The sequence below is a fragment of the Oenanthe melanoleuca genome, chromosome 28 (assembly GCF_029582105.1).
Source record: "Oenanthe melanoleuca isolate GR-GAL-2019-014 chromosome 28, OMel1.0, whole genome shotgun sequence".
In the NCBI taxonomy this organism is placed as follows: Eukaryota; Metazoa; Chordata; class Aves; order Passeriformes; family Muscicapidae; genus Oenanthe; species Oenanthe melanoleuca.
Genome location: NC_079361.1, coordinates 3048411 through 3064973, shown reverse-complemented (window position 1 = coordinate 3064973; position 16563 = coordinate 3048411). Strand labels below are relative to the sequence as shown.

Genomic DNA, 16563 nt, shown 5'->3' with positions numbered 1-16563 from the left:
GGCTCCAGGAGATGAGGTGGGGGATGTAAATCTCCCGATCTGTCTGAGCAAATTCAAAGGAGACCGATTCAAATCCGCCGTGACACGACTGGCTCGAGGCGAGTAGACAATCCCTGCAGTGTCTGTAAGGAATCTCGCCGCTTTCCTTTGAGTGGCCTCCAATTTATTAATTAAAATAGGCAATTATATATGATGTGGGGTGGAGGGGAGCAGGGAGACCAGCTGCACCAGTTATTCTCACTTGGCAGGAATTGCTCTGGAAGCTGCTCTGGCTCCAGGAGGTGCTTGTGCTTCCCAGGGCTCAAGGCAGAGCCTGGGATGAGCCCATGCCTGGAGTTGCCCCTGTGCCTCCAACACCTGGGCAGTGTGGGGGCTTCAGCTCCAGCCACCACTTTCTTTAGGAACACAGGGTCCAGAAGCCAGGAGGAACCCCTTGACCCCTTGTCTGGGGCATGTGTCCCCTCCACTGCTCAGCCCAGGTGGGATGGTGACTCTGAGCTGCTGGAGGAGCCTCCCACCCTGTCCCACCCCTCAGACAGTGGGAGCCCTGGGATATTTTCCGCTGCCCTTCCCAAGCAGGGTGGCCGATTTGGGAGCGGGCTCTGTCTAATGATGACTCGATATTACCTGGGGAGGTGTCACCTCCTCGTCAGCCCTCTCAGGTGAGGGTGCAGTTTTCCTTTCTGCAGCACCGTGGGAAAATCCTTCCCAGGGTGACTCAAATTTTCTCCCAACCAGATGCAGCTTCCTTGGAGGCTGCAGAAGGAAGGGGGACAGCCAGTCACAGAACCCCCAAACTTGGGGCACCCAAGCAGAATCAGAGTCGGGGTCTCCATGGGATGCTCATGCCCTGTGTGGGGAGGAATCATGGCTGGGGCCAAAGTCAGGGTGTGGGGTTGTCTGGGAGCCTCAGCCCCCCAAAGAAGGGGGATCTCTCCATGCTCAGCACCAGCAATGTGGGATGGGCAGGGGACTCATGGGCAGAGGCTGTGGTCCTGACATGGAAGCTGTCCCCAACAGATGAGTGAGGGGCTTTTTGGGGGACCCTTCCCACTGCTGTGCGCCCGCAGCTGCTCTGCTGCCCTTATCTCCATGTGCATCCACATCCGCTGCCATTTGCATCCCAACGAGTGTTGCCACGTTCAGCTTCCACAGCTCCTGCGTCAGGGAATTCCAGAAGGGCAAAGTCAGTGGAGCCGGATCCTTCCCCCCCATCCCACAGGCACCCGGCACCCATTTGATCAAGTGGCAACTTGTCCTCCGACCATGAAACAGGGCACTGGGGAACCGCGGGGAAGGAGCTTCCCTTGGGGTGTGAAATGCCCCATCCGCAGCCGCGGGCTCTGCGCTGAGCTCCGGGCTCTGTCTGGCTCCCGGCTCGACGCACTGTCTGGACCCACCTCCTGAATAAAAGGGTTACGGGAGCAGCAGTTTCCTCATCACCTGTAAATAAATAAAAGCCAACGTGCCTTATCAGCGGCCGGGATCATCGATCAGCCACTGGACTCTGCCAGTCTGTTCCACAGCTGCAATTCTCACACGGCCACCGAGCCCTCCCAGCTGCTGACCGGTGACCCAGCCCTCAAGCGCTGTGTGCCACCGCTGTCCAGCTTACGATGTCCTTGTCCTTGTCCCCCTGCAGCGCGGGGAGAGGAGCTCTGCCGAGCTTTCCACGGCTCCTGAGCTGCTCCACAAATCCCTTCCCGGCTCCATCACCCGGCAAAGCTGGAGCAGCAAATCCTGGGCTGAAGATGCCACCTGCTGGGAGCAGGGCTCGAAGCCCGAGACCTCACAGTCCCACTATGCAGAACCCTTAAAATCTCACAGTTCTGCCATTCCAATCCTGCCCCTGCTCACCATCCTCCTCCCCTGAAACCTCACAACCTCACCCCAAAATCTCCCACCACCCCAAAATCCTTGCTCGGCAGTGCCACACAGCAGCCCCTGAGGCTTGGGACCCCAGCGAGGGCCAGGCAGAGCCTCTGCTCTCTCAAAAGCTGCAGCCTGAGCAGAACGCTGGCCCTCAACCGAGCCGCAGGTGGGATTCTCAAGTCCCAAAAAACGAGATTCCACCTCCCAACCATAAAAGCCTCCCCAGAACCCTCCAGCATCCAAGGGGCAAGATTTTGGGAAACACCCAACCTGAGAGTGTTCTGCCAAAATGGAACATTCCAGTTGCTTTGGGGCTATTGGAACTTGAAGCAACTCCCGAGATTTTGACTGGGAATATCGTTTTTTCCTCCTTTCGGGGGACTCAGCCTCTCCGCAGCTCATTTTTTCCTCATCTTTTAAGAATTAAACAAATAAATAAGTCAGCTCTTGACCTTTTAAAGCTCGGGGGTCCGGCGGGGCTGAGACAGGGGTCAGGAAGCCGGGGGTGGAGGGGAGAAGGAAAGATGAGGGGGGTTCCCGGAATGTGGGGGTGTTCCCGGAATAGGGGATACAATCCCGCGCTTCTCTGGCCACGCCCCATCGCCTAATATGGTCAAATCTCCGCCCACTCACCTTATATGACAAACCCCCGCCCCCTCAGCCCTTTTCCCCCCCCGCGTTTGCACCGCGCGCTGTCCCTTGTCCCCCCTCGGCCGCCGTCGGCGCCGCGGCGCGCGCGGGGGGCGGGGCCGGCGGGTAGGGAAGATGGCGGAGGCGTCGCCGCAGCCGGGCCGGTTCTTCTGCCACTGCTGCTCGGCCGAGATCGCCCCACGCCTGCCCGTGAGCGGGGGATCGGGGAGGGTCTCCGGGGAGGGCCGGGAGTGCGGGCAGGGCCGGGCGGGGGCCCCGAGGCGGCGGGCACGTGGGGGCGAGGCCTGAGGGGCCCAGGGGGCCTGAGCGGCGGGGAGGCGGGGGGGCGCCCTGTGCGGCTCCGCCCGTGGCACCGCGGCTCGGGGGCGTTGAGAGGGGCTGGGGATGGTGTCCGCAGCGAGGGGACGGGGCTGCGGCGGCGAGGGGAGAGGGTGTGCGGAGGGAACGGGCCAGCCTGGCCGAGGGGCAGCAGCTGGGCGAGCCGCGGCGGGAGGGGCTCTCGGCCCGGACGGGATGGCCCGCGGCGGTCCGAGCTTTCCAGCAGCCCCGCGGGGAAAGCCGCGGAGCCGGGCTGGGGCGGGAGTCCGGCCGGCTGCAGCCCCAGAGTCCAGCTCTGCCACCCCCAGCCCGAGCAGCCTGACCCCATCCGCTGCCAGGTGAAGCGCCGCGAGGTGCTGGGGGGTTTCTCGGTCGTCTTTCACCACAAAAGCCCCGCGGTGGTGGCTGCTGGGGCGCAGGGAGGTGCACGGTAATACGTAGGTAGAAGTGCTGTGTAGGCACCTGGGCAGGTGCTTTAGTCACACACTGAAATCTGGCGTGTGTGCAGCTTGTCCTTGGTGTGGGTGGAAAAGGAGTGTGAGCTGTTGGGGACTATCTGGTGGATCACTTGCTCCCCTGCTTGGCTTCTGGAGATGTTAAATGTGATCTGGAGAGTCCTGCTGGTCTCTTTATCCTGACGCTTTTCACAGCACCTTGTCCCAAAAGTCACTGCTGGCTGCTGGCACTCAACTTGAAAAGCCTCTGAGGACAAGCAGAGCTGTCCCTGCCGGGGGTGGTTGGTTTGTGACGTGTGATTTGTCCTTTTGCCCTCTCGTTTGGGCCAGGGTGGGCAATGCTGGGGCTCCCAGCTCGTGTGTAAGAGTGAGGACAAACTCCTGACCGTGCTCCTGCTGAGCACACATGGGCTGTGGGCAGGAGCAGGAGGTAACCCAGAAAATCTCTTCTTTATTTCTGTTCAAACACCCCGTGCTGGGCCATGCTCTCATCTGGTTGTGTGCACATGGCTGGGCACAGCTGGTTGTGCCAGCTGGGCACTCTTGGCCAGGCTGAGCCAGACAAGGAGCGGGTCCTCTGTTTGGGGGGCTCAGCTCTGTGAGTTCATGAAGTTGTTCTGGGGATCTGGGTTCACTCAGGCTTTACTCGGGTTTCACTCACCATCTGCAGGCACAGTAACCAGAGCTGCCAAAGGAGGGACTCAAACAGCCCGAGAAACAACAAACTTTGACATTTCCGCTGTTCCAGCTGCAGAGGAATGTGCTGATCCCTGTGCTGGGAGCTGGCTGTGAGCACATGGACACACACACAACACACAGCAGCTCCCTGGAGCAGTGTGCTCAGGCCACAGTCATTCACCCCCATGCCACGTGTGTCCCCACCAGTTGGTGCTGGTGGGAGGCAACACAGAAGGGGTTTCATGTTCTGTGGTTCCCTGTGCTCACACAGGAGCCCCTGAGCTCGGGACCCTGAGCTCAGACTTGGTGCCAGTGGTGCAGAGCCAGTTGTTCCACAGCAGCAGACGGGGAGTCCTGTGTGGGAGAGGGAGCAGTCACCTCTCCCAGTCTGTTCCTGAGCCTCTGAGCTCCCATCTCTCCCTGGGCACACAGGGCACATGCAGTGGCTCCAAGCTGTGCTCCTTCCCTGGGGCCTTATTGGGATTGGCTGCAGGGGCCAGAGGAGTGACCCCAAGGGCCTCATCAACATCCTCAGCTCCTTGGGGGAATCCCTCAGTCTGGCTAAGGGCTGTGCCAATTCCAACACAGCAGCAAAAGGAAGTGACATTATTTTTAGAAGCTCTTAAATGCCTTCTGCGCTGAGCTTGGCTCTGCCAGCACAGGGATTTGGGATGGTGTGTGCCCACTGTGGGGCAGGGTCTGGGGTTGGCTCAGTGCTGCTTCTCAAGCACTGGAAAGGGAAACAGTTCCCTTTCAGGATCCCCAGCTTTCTGGGCTGCCCAGGACAGGGTGGTTGTAGAGAATGAATTCCTCACTAACCCCAGGAATCGTGAGGAAGTGGCTGTCACAGGCATTGCACACTCAGTGTGTCTGTCCTGGCATGCTCAGTGCCCAGGGGACTGGGGTGGTAACAGGTCACTCCTCTAATGAGCTCTAGGTGTGGGAGTGTGAGGTCCTGGCTGCAGAATGACCCAGAGTGTCCCTGTGTGCTGTGAACCCCAGGCTGTGTTAGTGACAGAGACCATTCAGCCTCCCTGAGCACCACAACCTTGCTGAGTCCCTGCCTTTCCCACATTCTTTCCTGCTTCCCAAAACACCCAGCTGAGCCAAAGTTTGAGAGCTGCTGCGCAGGGAGCGTTGGGGGTTTCACTTTCACTTCACTGGAACTGCATCAGCTGCTAGCTAATGTTGTGTCTGTACTGGGGATTAATCATCATTCTTAAGCTGAGCTCCCACAGGCTCAGGCTGAGCTCTGGCCTCACTGGCTCAGGAAGGCAAATGTCAGGATTTGGGGTCTCTCTGGCTCTTGGCATGTGCTGGGGATGGCAGACTGCAAGACCCTCCCACCCTGTCACACCCTGCAGCTCTGAGGTACCACTTCCTTCTCTCACCTGGTGTGTCTTCTCCTGCAGGACTACATCTGCCCACGGTGTGAGTCTGGTTTTATTGAAGAGCTTCCTGAGGAGCCGAGGTAATGCTGCCCCAGGGGCTGGTGCTCCAGTGAGCCCAGGTTGCTTTGCTCTCTTCCTAGTTCACAGGCAATGTTTGATAAAAAATGCACCATTTCTATTGCTTCTGCCCCAGCTTTGGCCCATCTTTCCTCACTTTTGGAATGCAGTGCTTTGTTGGCAAAGTTAGCACCCACAGCAAATCTTCCATGGCAATGCTGAGCATCTGACATCTCTGCTGAGGGGCGGGGCAGGAATGATTTGGTTTCAAACAAACATAAAGAAGTGGTGTGGAGACTTTCCCTGTGCTGTATGGTAGCTCTGACCTGATCTGAGTCATCAGGGCAGAGATAACCCCAGAGAGAGGGCTCTGGGAATGGTGAGTGCAGGACACCTCTGTTTAAGTAGTGACTGTGTTGGGGATGAACAGCAAAATGTTGTGGCTGAGACTTTGGACTCTGCCCTGGAGCAGTGAGATCTGCATTTCTGTGCTGCTCTGCTGCCGCTGGTGGCAGAAACAGCAGGAATGTCTTAAAATGTTTCAGTCATGTTTGTGAGGCCCCAGCTGTGACTGGCTCCAGGACATGCCAGGGGCAGTGGGTGTTGCTGCCTGCTGATTGTGGTGGTCTGTATGGCCTGGGGCTTCTGCACTTAGCAGGTGATATTTGGTTTGACCACCAACCCTGAAGCCTGAAAATCCATCCTGGCTGATCCTGACTGTTTTGGTGATTCCCTGTGATCCTGGGAGAGTCATGTAGTTGCTGAATCTCTGTGGTTTCGGTACTGTGAATACAAAGCTTTGTTCTGAGAGGAAATGTTCCTGCAGCTCTGAAAGCAGAAGTCTGACAACATCTAGAGTTTTCCCAATATCCTGAGCCGTTGGGTTACGTGCCTCTGCAGTAAAGAAGTTTCTTTGATTCAAGATTAGTCTTATGTGTCTTGGGGTCACAGGGATCAGCGTTTGTGCCTTAAGTCTTCCTGGTGTTCTGGAGGATTAGCTGGTGTGTTTGAGATGGATTGTGGGGAAATCCTCACTTGACATCGTGGTTCAGGCACTTAGCTGCAGCCTTATGAGATCTGACAGAGTAGGGAGAAATGGGTGAAGTGTGGGAAAATGAAAGGTTTGAGGAGGAAAAATTGACGTGGGCAGTCAGAAAATCAGCAGCTGGGGAAGGACCAGGTTCTATTGAGCTGCCTCTGCCCTGGGATGGGAGAGGGGCAGAAAAGCCATGGAAGCTGCTGTGAGAAGATTACCACTGCTCTTCATTTCCCATAGGAATGCTGACAACGAGACCAGCTCCTCTACGTCAGCCACTGATCAGAGCAGGCATCCTTTTGAGGTGAGCAGTCCTTTCTCTCTTCCAGCACCTTCTGCTTTGCTGTTGGATTGAGGATTTTTGCAATAGTGCATTGTTTAAATGTTCCCCAGATCATGACAGGATTTGAAAAGGAGGAATTAATATCCTCCACATGCTGCTCCTGAAATCTCCACATACCATATTTTTGCTGCGTTACGTAGGACCAGCACTTGTAGCTGATTCCCGTCGTGAGGGGGCTCAGCAGGATTTGGAGAGCAGGATTTGGGTGTGTTGCTATGCAGTAGCCTCAGCTCAGAAGCAGCAGTGACACACCAAAGAGAAACCAGGGAGCTGTGATTATTTCTGCCTTCGTGTGCAGTTCCAGTGTCTGTTCCTCACTGAGCTGCTGCTGAGGGCGCTGGTCCTGGTGTCACCCCAGGCCTCGGGTTCGCTGTGGGAGCCGAGGGCTGTTCCTCCTCACAGCCTGTTCTCTGCATTCCCTCCCTCCCAGAACGTGGATCAGCACTTGTTCACCCTGCCCCAGGGCTATGGCCAGTTTGCTTTCGGGTTCTTTGACGACAGCTTTGAGTTTCCCTTCGGGTCCAACGTGCAGCCGGAAGACAACCGGGACTCGGAGAACCGGCGGGAGCGCGAGCACCAGTCGCGGCACCGCTACGGCGCCAGGCAGCCCCGCGCCCGCCTGGCCACGCGCCGAGCCTCGGGCAGGCACGAGGGCGTCCCCACGCTGGAAGGGTGAGAACCACTCTGCAACCTGGGCAGGGAACCCCACTTTTCCTCACCTTTTCTCCTGGCTTACAGGGGGAGCATCCCAAAGCTCTCCAGCACTGCCGTCTGTGTCCCGCCTGAGCCTGTTGGCAGCTCCTGCTTGGGGTTTGTTGGGGCTGTTTCTGCTGAACGGTGACATGGACTGTGGCTGGGAGTTTGTCCTGTAGAAAATATTCCCTGGTCATTGCCAGATGTTGCAAAAATGTTGTACTTGCTGTGAGGGGAAACAGAAGAGAACACCAGTGTTTGTGTGAGTGCATCCTGGAGCCACTCCCTTTCATGTCAGGAATTGTCCCCTTATTAATCAAATACTGAATCTTTATCAGTGTTAGATCACTCCATAAGCTGCCATTGCAATCGCTGTAGGGTATTTTTAATTGCTCCCAACAATGTGACAGTATTCAGCTTATTCAGCCTCTCCCTCCACACTGGTGTGCTGGGCTGGGAGCCAGCAAACTTTAATTCTTACACAATCCTGGTTTTCTTGTCTTTCAGAATTATCCAGCAGCTGGTCAATGGAATTATTGCACCAACCACAATTCCAAACCTAGGTCTGGGCCCTTGGTGAGTTGGAGGATGTGCTGCTCTCTCTGATAGTGTCTCGTTGGTCCTGCAGGATGAACTCACTTGCTGTCCTTGCTCTTCAGGGGAGTTCTGCACTCAAATCCAATGGACTACGCCTGGGGTGCCAATGGCCTGGATGCAATTATCACACAGGTAAAACTGGGATTCACCACAGTGTTCATCCTCCTGTGTGGTGCTGCAGCAAGGGCAGCACCTGTGGTGGTGCAGGGAATGAGGGGCTGCAGGGACTGGAATGGGAAAGGATCCACAGTGTGGGGTCCAAGTGCCCTGGTTCAGGAAACAAGTGGATTCTGTGTGCTGCTGAGCTCACCTCTCTCTTCTGCCTGCCTGGCTGGTTGTTTTTCCAGTTACTGAATCAGTTTGAAAACACTGGACCGCCGCCAGCGGACAAAGAGAAGATCCAGGCCCTCCCCACCATACAGATCACACAGGAGCACGTAGGTATGTGTCTGCTCCGTGGAGTTGTGCACAGAGTGCTCCCTGGAAGCTCTGTGTAATGTTTTCTTGGGACTTGAATTTTTTTTTGCTTGTACCTTTGAGGCATAAAAATTTCAAAGTGGGCAGAGAGCTGAAGGGGCTCTGTTACGCTCACACAAAAAAAGAGCAGTGTAGGCTCGATGGATTTGCCCTGGGGAGGTTGTGAGAAGTTTGGTGTGGTTAGAGATGGAAAAGCTGAAGGGAAGGGAAGGATGAGGCATACCCAGGACAGGGAGAGATGGGGTGATGGTGTGGGGACTGCAGAACACCAAGCTTTCCTCCTGACAGGCATGGAGCAGTGATGGGGAAAGGGAGAGGGATGATGAGTCCTGAGTTGGAGGCTTTGCTCGTCGTTCTCTCCTCCTTGGCTCAGCTGTGTTTGGCTTTCCCTGTGCGATGCAGATTCTGGGTTGGAGTGCCCTGTGTGTAAGGAAGACTACACAGTGGGGGAGAGCGTGCGGCAGCTACCGTGCAATCACCTGTTCCATGACGGCTGCATCGTCCCGTGGCTGGAGCAGGTGAGTGCAGGGCAGTGCCTGGGGTGTGCAGCACTGGGGGCTTTGTCTGGTCCTGCTCTCTTCTGTAAATATTTTCCTACCTCCATGATGAGGCCTGAGCACGAGCAGCCTGTGGTCAGAGGATGGAGTGTCATCCCAGCCCATTCCTCCAGTGCTGCTCCCATATTGTGTTTCTAATCCCATTTCCCGTATTTCTTGTTTTGTTTTTTGTCTGCTCCCCAAAGCATGACACGTGTCCCGTCTGCCGGAAAAGTTTAAGTGGACAAAACACTGCCACAAACCCCCCAGGACTCACAGGGATGAACTTCTCATCATCCTCCTCCTCCTCCTCTTCCTCCAGCTCACCAAGTAATGAAAACTCATCGAACAACTCATGAATCTTAATGCACCCTCTGTCCCCGGGGCCCTTCCACTGTTCCCCCTCCCTCCCTGGCCACCTCGAGCAGCCAAAGGGGCTTCCAGAGCAGAGCGAGGGGAGGGGACAAGACAGGAGCAATGCCCCCAGAATTTCCTTTTGATTTCTGAAGACACGGAGACTCTGGGTCCTTCAGAGATGAGAAGCCTCAAGTTCTGTGATGAAAAAGGGGGGAAAGAGCTCTGTCTGTCAATAAAAACATCCTCTTTGCGTGGACTTTACCCATTGCAGTGCGAGGCTGCTGCGCTCCCCGGCTGGGAACCCCGAGGTGCTGAGCGAGTGGTTGAATCCCGAATGGAAAGGTTGTTTGTATGGGTTTGAATTTGAGATCCCTTTCTTTTATTTCTTTTGCTCCTCCTCCCCTTGGATACTATCTTTACTGCTTTGGAGATTGAAGGCTAAAATGGAAGCATAAGGATGCTGCCTCCCCCCAGGATTGCCATCTGGGGAGGATCAATAGCTGTCACTGAAACAGGAACTCTCAAGTAGACCCCAGGATCCTTCCCTGTCCCATCTCGAGTCCCTTTTATTTCTCTTTATAACCTCGCCCGCTGATACTCAACACTGAAAGGGGTTTTTATAATCTTAAATTATTACTGTTGTCAATAAATGGACATTTCAGCTCTGCGAGCCGTTATGCATGATTTGAGGAAAGCTACAGGGTAAGCTCTGAGGCCACCAAGCTGTCCTGCCTTCCCCAGGCAGGCTGGGCCTCTCTGAGCCCTCCTGCGTGCTGGGAGTTCCTGTGGGAGCCACTGCCAGCCTCTGGATCACTGCACAGGTAGCCAAGGATCGCAGCTGGAAGCATCCTCGCCTGGTGTTTTCTACTTTTTACACCTTACAGTCCTGCCCCCCCTCACAGCTGGGGCAGGCTGTTCTGCTGGGCCAACACAGGACTGGGTGTGCAGCAGAACGAGGACCAGCAAATCTCGTTGTGACCGAGTAATTATCAGGAAAACAACATTTTGGAGAAAAAAAAAAATGTATTGCAAAGCTTCTTAAAATAGAGCTGATTAAAACAAGGAGAGAGAGACAAATATCCAGGTATGTTTGTGACTCAGTTTCTGTGACAGAGCTGGAGCTCAGAGAATGACAAGAATGTCACCTGATCGAGCGGGCAGTGACTCCCTGCCATGTCCCTGCTTCCTGGGCCCTGAGGCATGAGAGGAGGAGCTCTCACCATCCAGTCACCGGGAGCCCCTGCCCCTTCCCCTCACAGGGACTTGGGGTGGTCAGGAGGTTTCCTAAAGGGTCACCCCCACCCCCCTTTCCCCAAAGGGGGCTCATGATGGTGCCACCTGTTGAGACTGCTCTGTGGCAGAGGCCAGAGCAGATAAAGGAGAACCTGCCAGGGAAGTGGGTGAGGGGTTTTGGGGCAGTCTGGGGCTTTTGGGGCCCTGGGCGTGGGCTGGGGCTGCTGGGGAAGGTGCTGGCTCCAGCAGAGCTTGGGTCTCTTCTAAAGCAGCATCACCCCAGGACCTGGCCCTTGCACGAGCTTCCTGAGAAGAGCTGAACCTCCTAGAGGAGGGAGAAGCATGGTTTGGCCTTTCTTGAGCCATTTCAAAACACGAGAAGCTGGTTTGTTGGAGAAAGTGTCACCAGCTGTGCCAGGGCCAGGGGCTGGCAGGGAGCGACTTGTCCGGACTGTTTTTCTTCCTTGGCTTGGCCGGGCAGCGAGGCGGCGCCTTTCATCTCCCAGGAAGGTTTATCTCGGGACTGGTGTGTCGGGGTTAATGGCTCATCCTCTGCCAGGGGTTGAGCCACAAGCCTGGGCTGGTGAGGTGGGCGGCAGCAAGAAGGTCCTGGCTGAGCCCACACGTGTCCATCGGCTGACCCGACACCGAGAGAAGGCTTTGCTGTTCAGTCACCAAAGCAAGAGACCTGGAAAAACCTTCCCTCTCCCACTGTGTTTCAGCTGTGGTGGGGGGTTCCTGGCTCCCCCAGGTTCTTGGGGATTATTTCTCACGCGTGAGCAGTGCTCAGATGGGTTTCAAGTGGGCTGAGCAAAGTCCTGGGTGGGTGCATGGCAGCTGCTGCCCATCTGGCAGGGGCTCACCACAGTCACCACATGGTTAATACAGTGGCTGTTCCCTCTCAGACTCGTTTGGAGCTGGTTGGGTCAGAAATGGAACGAGTTTGGTGGTTTTTGCTGGGGCCATTGCTCTGTCTGACGTGACAGTGACCGGGATGCTGGGCCTGGCCACAGCAGGCGTGAGGTGGCACAGGGATGTACTTTGGCCAGGAGGCTGAGGTGCAGGTGCTATTCCTGGCCATGCTGCCCTCCAGGTGAGGGACTGGTCTTCACCACTGTCCACTGTCCCAGCCCTGTTTTTGTTGGGGATGAGGGTGCAGAGCTGGGCTGCAGAACTCACCAGCACTGGCTGTGGCCAGGGGCAGCCCAGAGCTGTCTGCTCCCTTTTTTGTGCCTCTGAACCACCATTGCTGTTTTCCTGAAGGTGGGTGGGGGTCGATGAAAAGCTGGATGTGGCAAAGGACCAGCTGGGCTCCCTGCCAACAGCAGCAGGGATGACACTGGTGGCTGCAGCCACAACCACATGGGAGCCAATCCCTCCCATCCCAAGCCAAGTTCACCATCAAAGCTCCAAGACCTGCTCCTGTTCCATACCATGAACACAGCTTTAATTGCCACGGGTGCTCGGACACAGACAACCTGCTGGTACGTCCCATTAGCAGATCCTGGCCCCTGCTCTGGTTGTGCTCCCCGGCTGCACCACACCAGGTCTGCACCAGGGGAACAATGGGAGAGAGCCACAGCCCCCTGCAGCTGAGTCTGGAGCATCTGCTTTATACATCCATCCTCTGCCGTGCATTAAAAATACAGCAATAAATAAAAAAAAAATAGATATATACATAAATAAAATAACATTTTTCGTTTGGTTTTTTTTTTTCTTTTTCCCTACAGAACCATCCGGAGCTGCCCACGGCGTTCAGCTGACGAGCATGGGGAGGAAGTGTGTGGAGAGGTGCTGCCGGCGTGTCTTGCCCCCTCGCTGGGGCCTGCCCTTGCTGTTGAGCGAGAGGAACATGGGGCGGCCGCGGTGCCGCCAGCGCAGCGACGCGTAGGTGTTGTAGCCGTTCTCTTCAATGCGCTCCGTGAACTTGCAGTTGGGGCTGAACTCCTTCTGGCAGGAAAGGGAAGGGGGTGAGGGGCGGCTGTGCTCAGCTGGGACCCCAAGAGTGGGGCAGGGCAGCACCCTGGCTCCTCCCTGGTCCCTGAGGGGCAGAGGGGCTTGGTGGGTGCAGTTCCCTGCTGGGCATGGGAAACCAGGACTCTGCCCTGAGTCTCTGACTCTGGTGCAGTCCCTCCCAGGAGGCAGCGTCCGACCTACCGACCCGTAGAGCCTCCCCCGCTTGTTCATGGCCAGGTAGAAGCCGGTGTGCACCGCCCGGATGGCCACGACGCCAACACGCACCGACCGGATCTCAACGATGCCTGGGGGACAGGGAAGCATGGCATGAGCCAGGCAGGGACAGGCAACCCTCCCCACAAGAGCCCTGGGTCTGTGGCCACAGTGTCCCTCCAGAGGGAGGGAGTTGCTGATCCTCAGCCAGAGCAGCCAGAAGAGCAAGGGCTGCTGCCCAAGCTGGGAGTGGGAGGGGGAACCTCTGATCCAAGGAAGGTTTGATCTTTACTCCTCTCCTCCCCAGGGTCCAGCCACTTCCCAGGAGTCGGGCTGCGCGGGAGCGCTGCCAAGCACAACCTCATGTGTGTGCTCCCTTCATTGGCAGCTTTGCCCGTGCATCCATCCCCAGCGTGACCGCAGTGCCCCGGGGACCTGACCCGCCTCCCGCAGCGCCTGGCCCCGGCACACGCAGGGCACTGAGGCTGGCATGGCTCTTGGAGGGGCAAAGTGTGCGTGGGGGTGGCAGCGACAGCACACATCGTGTTACGGTGGACAAAGGCACGCGGGCAGAGGTCTGCGGGGGCAGCAATGGGCCAGGACAGTGCTGTCCGTGGATGCCCGGTTGCCTGGTGGCACAAGCGAGGACAAGCAGCTCCGTGCCCGGCACTGCGGGCTGGCGGGTGGAGAAGAACTGCAGGACGTGAGGATGAGCCCGGGGGGCGGCTGCAGCCAGGCTGTAAAGCCACAGCTGAGCTGGCGTGTGTGTGCCCCGACCGCCGAGCTCCGGCTCGGCCGCTAATGGGAAAGGCATGTGGTCAGACCAGCGGCTCTGGCACGGGAAACACCCAGAGCATCATCAGGGCCCCTGGATTCCTGCACTGCCTCACGCCGGCCAGCCCGGAGTGCCGCTGCCCGCCCTGCCGCCCGCCAGGCACACCGCGCTCTGGAAGGGGAGGAGGAATGTCCAGGGAGAGCAGTGTAGGAAGGGCAGCAGGGAGGGCTGGAGCCACAGCAGGGTCTGCCTAAGGACACCACTGCAGGGGCTGCCCCGGCTGGACGGGGTGGGAGAACACGCAGAGGCTCTGGCTGCTGGCGGCACACACAGCTGGGGCTGCAGCGCCAGGGCAAGGACTTTCATCAATCTCCGGAGCTGCTGGCATTCCCCGGGCATCACCTGCCTCCGGGAGGCTGGGAGCGGACAGGGTGGATAACTGCACTGGGGCAGCGTGAAGGGCTCCCGAGCGTTCGGATCCTCGGGGATTTTCAGCCCGGTTGCTGCGGTGCTGCCACCGGGACCAGCAGGGCTCGGCCCAGGGAAGCCACTGACGAGGGCTGTGGAGGGAAGGGCTGAGCGAATGCCTGTGAATCCATCCCACTTGATCACTGTCTGAAGCTGCTGCTATTTATAAGGACTTGCGCTTTTCTAAAAATAACCTCCTTCTGTTCCCAGCGCTCCGGCCGGCTCTGCCGCCCTTCGTTCGCAGGTGCCTGGCCAATACCCGGTCAGAGCAAGCTCCCAGTGCCCCCAGTCTCAGACGCAGCCCCAGAGGGGTCTCGAGGAGGCTGGGGAGATGCAGGGCACGAGGTGGAGGAGTCCCTGGAAGAGCCCCCGCCACCCTAGAGCTGCCAGTGGGGCTGGTCCAGCAGCTTCTGCGAGGGCTGTGGAGCAGAGCCCGCGCCCAGCCCAGGCGCACACAGATAAGCAGAGTGAGCCTCATGTACAGCCCGGAGCTGCTCTGCCTGCCAGGTCCTATGGCCACACCATCGAGGGAACGTGTTGGGGTGCTTTGTGTTGGCAATGTGCCTGGTCGGGACTCCCGACAGCCTCCGACACCACAGGAGGGTTCCCTGGGCTGGGCTTGGCTCCCATGTCCTGTGGCTGCTGGGAGGAATCCTGTGCTGGCCGGGAGATAGGGCAGCCCCTGCTGGACCAGGAGGTGGGCTGGGGGTGCTGCAGACCTCCTGCCCCAAACCCCAACACCCTGTCAGGGCACCTGGGAGATGCTCATGCAAGCCCCTTTCCCAAGGCCTCCAATATCCTCCTCCTTGTCCAGCTACTGTCCTACTAGCCTGGTGTCCCCATCCCTGTCCCAGGGTCTGGAGCACTGCACCCCGATGGGCAGCTGATGCCCGGGCACTCTTGCTGAAGTCATGCAGTGACTGCCACGACTCTGTCCCTCTGCCCACCCAACTGTCTCTGTGTTGAGTCCCAACCTGCTCTGCAAGCAGCAGCTGCTCCATGCTCACCTCTGATGGGAATGTTCTGCTGTCCCACATCTGACAGATGCCCCATTCTGGGACCAGCATCACGGCAAAACTTCCTATACCACCCCTCCTCCGCAGCCTTTCCTCCCCCCCAGTGTCTTAGTGGGGGAACGATCAGATCCTCCCAGTTCATGGGGAAGGCAGGGAAGGGAGGCATCGTGAACTGGCAGGACGAGATGGGACAAAGGACCCCCTAGGACACCCCAGCCTCTAGGAAAGCAACGCCGGGTCCCTGGGCAGTGCCCGCTAGTGTCCGCGCCTCTCCCGTGGCTCCCACCGTGCAGTGCCGGTGGCGAGGGCAGCCGGCGCCGGTTGTGCTCCGGGAGCGGCGTGTCCCGGCCAGTGGGGACAGTGGGGACCCGCCGCTCTCGCGCCCCCGGAGGACTTGGCACTTTGGCTGAGATTTCCCCAGAGGGAAGAGCTGCGGGCTCTCTCCGGGCCGGACGAGGGGTCCTGCCGCCGACCCGAGCCGCCTCCGTCCAGCCTCCGCCCCGGTCCAGCCCCGGTAGCGCCCGTCTCTGCCGCAGCCCCGGCAGCCGGCGGGATCGGGCTCTCGCCCGCCGTGGGCGGGGGCGGCCTCAGATCCCGGCTGTGCCCCGTCCCCGTCCCGGTCCCGTCCCCACTCACTGCCCGGCCGCTCCCTCCAGCGCGTCCCCTCCACGCCGCCGCCGCCGTCGATGCGCAGGAAGAAGCGGGTGGCGGAGAAGAGCCGCCGCCAGCGCACGTCGCCCTCCAGATGCCCGTAGCTGCGGGGGGGCCGCCGGCCGGTCCCGGTGGCACTGCCCGGCCCCGGCCCCGCCAGCACGGCGAGTGCCCCGGCGAGGCAAGCGGCGATAGCGGCGGGGCCCCCGCGCCTCATGGCGGCGGGCGGCGGGCGGGCGGCGGGCGACGGGCGATGGGCCATGGCCACGGCAGCGACCGGCGACCGGCCCCGACGGCGCGATCGGCCAGGGATGGGCGGCCCGGGGCGGGGCAGTGGCGGCGAATGGGCGGGGCGGGGGCTGGGGCGGTGCCTCCCATTCATAAATCGGCGCCCCGACGGCTGTCCCGGGTCACCGGCCGCCGTCACTCACCTACGACCGCGGGGAGTCCGGTTGGGCACCGCACGCTCCGGTATCTGCCGTCAGCCGCGATGGGCGGGCAAGGGACGAGCGCCGCGGGCACAGAGCGTGGGGAGAGGTGGAGGGTGCGGGGCTGCCGTGGCCCAGGAGATGGGAACGGTGGTGTCCGTCTGATGCCCGACCCGAGAGGCGCCAAGCTCGGGCCGGAGAGGCACGGGTCAGCCGGGCTCCATCGTGTTCCCCAGGCTCCGCCACCTCCCGGACCCTCCGCCGCGTCCCAGGAGCCGCGCTCGTCCCGACCCACCCCGTCGGGGCCGCCACGGCCGCCAGGGGGCGCAGGACGCCGCCGCGCTGCACCATGGGAGCTGTAT

At 59.0% G+C, this 16563-nt stretch overlaps 2 protein-coding genes across 3 annotated transcripts; one reads left to right on the top strand and one right to left on the bottom strand.

Annotated features, from left to right (window-relative positions):
• Positions 1-2555: 2555 nt before the first annotated feature.
• Positions 2556-10128, top strand: RNF126 (ring finger protein 126). Its single transcript, XM_056512419.1, has 9 exons — positions 2556-2712; positions 5387-5445; positions 6699-6762; positions 7232-7473; positions 8002-8070; positions 8154-8223; positions 8439-8532; positions 8971-9086; positions 9311-10128. The coding sequence occupies exons 1-9, from the start codon at positions 2638-2640 to the stop codon at positions 9461-9463; spliced, it is 942 nt and encodes a 313-aa protein (XP_056368394.1). The 5' UTR covers positions 2556-2637; the 3' UTR covers positions 9464-10128.
• A 2271-nt stretch (positions 10129-12399) lies between these two features.
• FGF22 (fibroblast growth factor 22) lies at positions 12400-16065 on the bottom strand. Of its 2 annotated transcripts, none has more exons than XM_056512420.1 (3): positions 15759-16065; positions 12852-12955; positions 12400-12644 (listed from the first exon to the last, which is right to left on the bottom strand). In XM_056512420.1, the coding sequence occupies exons 1-3, from the start codon at positions 16033-16035 to the stop codon at positions 12450-12452; spliced, it is 576 nt and encodes a 191-aa protein (XP_056368395.1). In that variant the 5' UTR covers positions 16036-16065; the 3' UTR covers positions 12400-12449. The 2 variants fall into 2 exon arrangements, with proteins under 2 accessions (XP_056368395.1, XP_056368396.1); XM_056512421.1 differs by having other exon boundaries at positions 12400-12641.
• Positions 16066-16563: the final 498 nt, after the last annotated feature.